Source organism: Triticum urartu, chromosome 2 (assembly GCF_003073215.2).
Source record: "Triticum urartu cultivar G1812 chromosome 2, Tu2.1, whole genome shotgun sequence".
Taxonomy (NCBI): domain Eukaryota; kingdom Viridiplantae; phylum Streptophyta; class Magnoliopsida; order Poales; family Poaceae; genus Triticum; species Triticum urartu.
Genome location: NC_053023.1, coordinates 28,191,789 through 28,198,247, shown reverse-complemented (window position 1 = coordinate 28,198,247; position 6,459 = coordinate 28,191,789). Strand labels below are relative to the sequence as shown.

Genomic DNA, 6,459 nt, shown 5'->3' with positions numbered 1-6,459 from the left:
AGTTTGACCCAAATATTTTTTATCGATTGGATACCTCTTGTTAAAGTCACTCTGATCTTCTCTCGTAGTGACTAATGACACATTGCATATGTAACACTCGTCACAAATTAGGAGTTTTGCGTCGTTGTTGATTCGTTTTCTCGAAACATTTTATCTACTTTCTCCGTTCCGAATTACTCGTCGCAGAAATGGATGTATCTAGATGTATTTTAGTTTTAGATACATTAATTTCTGCGACGAGTAATTTAGAACGGAGGGAGTATTAGACAGTGTGTCCAAATCACGAGTAATTTTCACCAACGGGTTTCACGCGTCGAAGTCTTTTGAGACTAGACCCCGTGAGTCAGTTTTAGAGACCCCATGTATCAGGTTTAGACGTTTTTTCCCATAAAACCCGAAAAAAACAACAACTAGAGCCTGGAGCCAGTGCCGGCGACGTCGACGACGAAGCGGTAGCGGACGTCGTTGCGCGCGAGCCTGGCCAGCGCGTCGTTGATCCCGTCGGTGGAGACGAGCTCGATGTCGGCGGTGATGCCGTGCTCCCCGCACAGGTCCATCATCTCCTGCGTCTCCTTCATGCCCCCCGTCATGCTCCCGCTCACCGTCCTCTTCCCGAAGATGAGCGGGAAGGACGGCAGCTCCACCGGCTTGTCCGGCGCCGCCACCAGCACCAGCTTCCCGTTCACCTTGAGCAGCTCCAGGATGGGCCCCAGCGAGTGCTGCGCCGACACCGTGTCGATCACGTAGTCCAGGCTCCGAGCCATGGCGTGCATCTGCCTCTCGTCGGTGCTCAGGACGAAGTCGTCGGCCTTGAGGCTCTCCCTCGCCTCGCGCTCCTTGGCCGGCGACGTGCTGATGACGGTGACCTTGAGCCCGAACGCCTTGCCGAACTTGACGGCGACGTGGCCGAGCCCGCCCAGCCCGACCACGCCCAGCCGCCGCCCGGGCTCGCCCAGCAGCATCCCGTGCTGCTTCATGGGGCTGTACACGGTGATCCCGGCGCACAGCAGCGGCGCGGCGGCGTCGAGCGGGAGGGCGTCCGGGATGCGCACGAGGAAGCGCTTGTGGGCGACGAGCATGCTGGAGTAGCCGCCGTAGGTGACGCTGCCGTCCCAGAAGATGCCGTTGTAGGTGAGCGCGACCTTGTCGCAGTAGTTCTCCTCGGAGCGGCGGCAGTGGTCGCAGTCGAGGCAGGAGGCGGCGATGCATCCGACGCCGACGCGGTCGCCGGGGCGGAAGCCGGAGACGTTGGCGCCGACCCGGGTGACGACGCCGGTGATCTCGTGGCCGGGCACGAGGGGGTACATGGTGATGCCCCAGTCGTTGTTGATGAAGTGGAGGTCGGTGTGGCACATGCCGCAGTAGTGCACCTTGATGGTGACGTCGTCCACGCCGTTCTCCCGGCGCTTGAAGGCGAAGGGCACCACCTCGCCGGAGGGCTCCATGGCCGCCCACCCGCTCACCGCCTGCGTGTGCTTCGGGGTCACCTCCATCGCCGGCCAAAAATGTGCGTGAGACAGTGAAAGATTCTTGGTGTCTGTGGTGCTCGCTGCGCTGGTTGTTGTGCTTCTCAGCAGCTCTACCCACGGCTACTTATAGTGCGCTTCAGCTTCACGCGGTTGGTCCATCTCAGTGCCTCAGAGTCAGAGGTCTGGTCGTTTTGGATGCTACTCCCTCCGATTCCTAAATATTTGTCTTTTTAGAGGCTTTAAATGGTGACTACGTACGGAGCAAAATGAGTGAATCTACACTCTAAAATATGTCTATATACATCCGTATGTGGTGACCATTTGAAATCTCTAGAAAGACAAATATTTAGAAACGAAGGGAGTATTAGGTTAATCTCGGTTAAGTAGTTTAAAGGGGGTGGTTGCTGCACTTGACCTGCTAGGGCGTCAAATGTAATCATTAAACACTTGGTCATGTTGGACGTGTTCGTTGACAAACTTGACAGTTTTGTTGATTAACATATATAGTTCATTGGTAAGGTGAAAAAATTATAGAAAAGACGCTCAAAGAGCATATTATCTCGTACTCCCTCCGTCCCAAAATAAATGATGACTCAACTTTATACTACTAGTTTTAGTATAAAGTTAGTATAAACTTAAGTCACTTATTTTGAGACAGAGGGAGTATTTATTAAGAAAAACAATAGCCTAAACACGGCGACTTTCCAAATGTCTACTACAACAAGGTTTGTCCAGTTTCAGTGAGGAAGGGACGATGATAGCGGCGCGCCTTTGGCTCACTCTGATGCTTATAGTCGTTGCTAGGTGGTCTACGAACATAGATGTAATTTTTGTTACTTCTCTTGTTCTTTGTACTGTCATGATATTTGATGAATATATTGAAAGGCTTTTTCTTCCAAAAAGGCGAAATTACAATGAAAATCATACTAATCGTGTTCTTCTTCCATTGTCCGTCGCCTGTGAAAACATGAAATTTGGACCGAGCAAACAATTAAGGGAAGGGACACCTTCAAACACCCTCATCATACAAGGCTAGACCGCAATAGCCACTCATCACTAATTATTAGATCAAATATTCACTGAATGAACATCAGCCAGAGAAAGCAGCTTGCATTTTCAATTCTTCCCCAATAATCTAGGGGGTTTGAAAATCCAGACCATGCCGCAAAACAAACTGAAAGAAGAGGTAAAAGTCGTCGCAACAAAATTCAGCCAACTGCTTCACATAATGGACACAAAAAGTATCCAAATCTAAAGATAGCCAACAGAACTTGTAACACCTACCCTCGGTAGCCCTTTGTTGGCATTAGCTGAAAAATTCAAGTGGTTCTTAAGTAAAAATAAAAAGGAAATTCTTGTTTAAAGATGGCATCGAGTCAGGAAGAGCTCGAAGAGAGCTTACACGAACGCAACATCGTCGCCACCACCTCGTCGGAGAATCAAAAACTTTATGAAAAAGAATGACCTACAAGAACTGAAAACCACGAAGGGATGGGTCCTCACTCCTCTAGACACGGACGAAGCCACCGGACAAAAGAGAGAAGGAGGGAGATACAAGGCGGTTATGTAAAAAAAAAAATCACTATTTATCCATAGAAATAATATGTTTTTTTATGCAGGGAATAGAAATACTATGTTTAGGGTGCCCGTTTACGCATACACTGGGACAAGGCCAGAAGGTACTACTGGACTATACAGTAAGGCGATATGGTAGTATGGTACGTGACGAGGCCACGCCGATTTGTCTGTCGAGTGGATCCAAATCCTGGCCACAGGACCATTTTGCCTGCTGGTCGGCTCGACGCACAAGCAGCTGTATGCAACGAGATTTAGAATTTTTTTTTCTTCTTCTTGGCCTCGTTGGCATCTGTGCAATGCAAGAATCTTGAATCCGATCGATCAGGCGTGTGATGCCTCTGCCACAAGCTTTTTGTGTACGTGAACCAAAATGACAGAGAGGAAAAGACGAACGATTGAGCAGCACGCCCGTTCCTTTTTTTTTAGAACAGAGGCTTAAGAAAGAGCCCGGTTTTGAATTAACAAAGCCATCAACCGGCCAAGATTACAAACTCGAAACCAACACAAAAAAGCAGAAAAGCAACAAGATACAAAGGCGCTGGACAGCAGCACACAAGCCACACACACACCCAGCTAAATGATCGAACACACGCAGCTCGGGGATGTGTAGGTCCTCATTCGCATACAAATCACCAAGGAGTAGGAGAATGTCAGCCCAGGAGCAGCATTACTGGCGGCGAGAAAGGGCACGCCCTCGTCAAATCACCAGCGGCCTCGGCTTGCCATGTCCTCCCAACTCCACTGTCAAAGAAGACCCCTGTCTCCTCGCCTGGCTCGAAGGCGCCGAACCGTTGACAGTGTAGCAGTTCACCCTTAAACCTGGGGGGAAAGACACTGGCAAGCTGCATCTAGAAAGGAACCTAGCTCACCCGACTAGCCACGGAATGATCTCATGAAGCAGAGCGCCACCCAACACCCACGGACTGGACACGAATGAGAAAGAGCTGCCGGAACGGAACGGACGGAGGGGCAGAAGCATAGTGTCCCTGGATGTGTTGAGCCACTGAAGATCTCGCCGCAAACAAAGAAGACCAGCTACTACCGCCGCTGCACACCCACCACATCACCGAGAAGCCCACTGCCCACCTAGCTGCCAAAAACGGCGCCTTCGGGAAGGAAGCGACGCCAAGGGCGCCGCCGCCGCCCAATAGAGTTGAGGTTTTCACCCGGGAGACTAGAGGGAAGGGGGGGCGGCGGATCTGACCTGAACGGCGCCTCCAGGGAGGGGAACGGCGCCACGAGCGTCGCCACCGCCAAGACCGACGAGGCCGGCCTGGAATTTCTCCCGGTCTTCGAATCCCCGCCTCCACCACCCCAACGACGCAAGATCCGGCGGCCCGCAAAGAAGCCGGACAGATCTGGCCAGGGCGGAGCTCTCGAAACAGGGGGGGCAGGGGCGGCCAGATCTGGCGCCGCCGCGAGCCACAGCAGACGCTGCACCAGGGCTCCTGTCCACCGGGGCACCCGTCGTCCGCACGGCCAGGATCGCCGGCCCACGCCCGCGCCCCCGCCTGCCGCAGGGCCGGTGACACCTCTCCGACCAGGGCCGCCGCCCTGGAGAACACGACCCCCCGCAGCAGAGGCAGGGACGCCAAGGCCCCGCCGCCACCTTCCTCGGCGTCGCCCCGGGCTTGCCCGGCGGCGGCCTCAGGCGGCGGTGAGGAGGAGGGGAGAAGAAAGGGGAGGCGGCGGAGCTAGGGTTCGGGGGCCCCGAATCGCCCTAGCAGGGGCGACGCGAGGGGAGGGGGCGAGTGGGGATGATATCGCACGCGCGTTCCTCATGACCGGGCTAGAAAACAAACAGTCATGTATCTATGTACCAATATAAAAAAACCAAAGGGGCAGATTCAAATCATCTTAACCGTTAAATCATGTTATCTGCTGTTTAAATCGCTTCAATGTTAAACACTAAACATGTTGAACGCTCTAATTACCCAGCACTGCCATTGGTTATAAACACGTTTTGACTCAACCATATCCCATAAAATATGTCATGTAATTAATATCCTATCATTTCTGCAAAAAAAAAATTGATATCTTACCAAACACCAACATGCAACAGATATATCTTACCTAATATAACATGCAACTAATATCCTGCCAAATATAAATGTGCATTGCACGTACATTATTACTAGAACTTTAAATATTAGAGCGTGTGATCGTTCCGAGTAATTTAGTTCGAGCGTCACTGCTGTTTTGCCTTCCGCAACGCAATTTTTTTACGACGAGAAACGGCACTTACGTAACGGCGAGGGGATTCGGTCAGTCGTCAGAGGAAAAACGCAACGCGTTCGCCCGTGATTTCCCGGAAAAACCACACGTGGTTCCTCCACAACTAGAACTGACGTTGACCGGCGAGGCGATCACCGGAAAGACCGTGTGAAATTCAGGTGAAACTGATGATGGTTTGCCACGAGAAGGGGTGGGAACTTTTGCCATGTGAAGAAGCGTGACCGGACAACTACTTGACCTGTGGGAAAGAGGGGCTGCCAGACCGACTTTGACCCTGGAACGACCGCCAGTTTGTGCGTCCACAGGCGTGGCGTGGCTCCGAGGAGTTTCAGTCTCATTCAGTTTTTAGCTGTGTTCAGATTTTCAGACTGACAGGGATCGCTATGAGACTTCCAAATTATAAGAAGTTTCGTACTCCCTCCGTTCACTTTCTTCGTTCATTTTTATAAGTCATTTCAAACAACTCCAAATGAGCTATTTTGTACATTGTCTGAAATGTCTTCAAGGTCTTATAAAAGTGAATAGAGTGAGTATATTTTAATATAAACTACATACAAATTAAAATGAGTGAACAAACACACGAAAATGCGTATATATACATTCGATCAAAAATAAATAGAACAACTTATAATTCGGAATATATTTAACAAAAATATTGTCACTTTTCAGTCATGTATACCATTGGACTATCACTTCACAATTTTTCCCAAAGAACTATCAAGTGGATTGTAAGTTTTGGCTAAAAAAAACTATCACTTTTGGTTAGGCAACAATTCAGGCTGCTAAAGCTGGATTACGACAGGTCAGGCCCACCCATCGGGTTCACATGACACAAATTGTCAATTCTGTTAATTTCGGCTGTCATATTTTCTATTACAACAGGCGGGACTCGCATGTCAGCATCAAATCTCTTCTCTCTTAATATATTTTATCTATTGAACATTTCCTCGAGTAGCTTGTATGCATGTGTGCCCGAGTTGCTCTTTCCCTTCCTCCGCCCTGACCATGTGGCTCGACCACTGCTCGGCGGTTACAACATTTGCTCCGATAACCATCCATATACAGGGGCGGAGCCAGGATTTGAGTATAGGGGACAAAAAATTCAAAAGATAATTATAGAGAACAAGGTTGAGAACTCGCACACCAGCACACCAAGAATTTGAAGCAACTGACTTAA

The 6,459-nt window shown here is 50.1% G+C and overlaps 1 protein-coding gene across 1 annotated transcript; it reads right to left on the bottom strand.

The window, feature by feature from the left end:
- Nucleotides 1–257: 257 nt before the first annotated feature.
- Nucleotides 258–1,576, bottom strand: LOC125535354 (probable cinnamyl alcohol dehydrogenase 6). The gene has a single exon (XM_048698408.1). The coding sequence runs from the start codon at nucleotides 1,491–1,493 to the stop codon at nucleotides 411–413; it is 1,083 nt and encodes a 360-aa protein (XP_048554365.1). The 5' UTR covers nucleotides 1,494–1,576; the 3' UTR covers nucleotides 258–410.
- Between the last annotated feature and the right edge of the window lie 4,883 nt (nucleotides 1,577–6,459).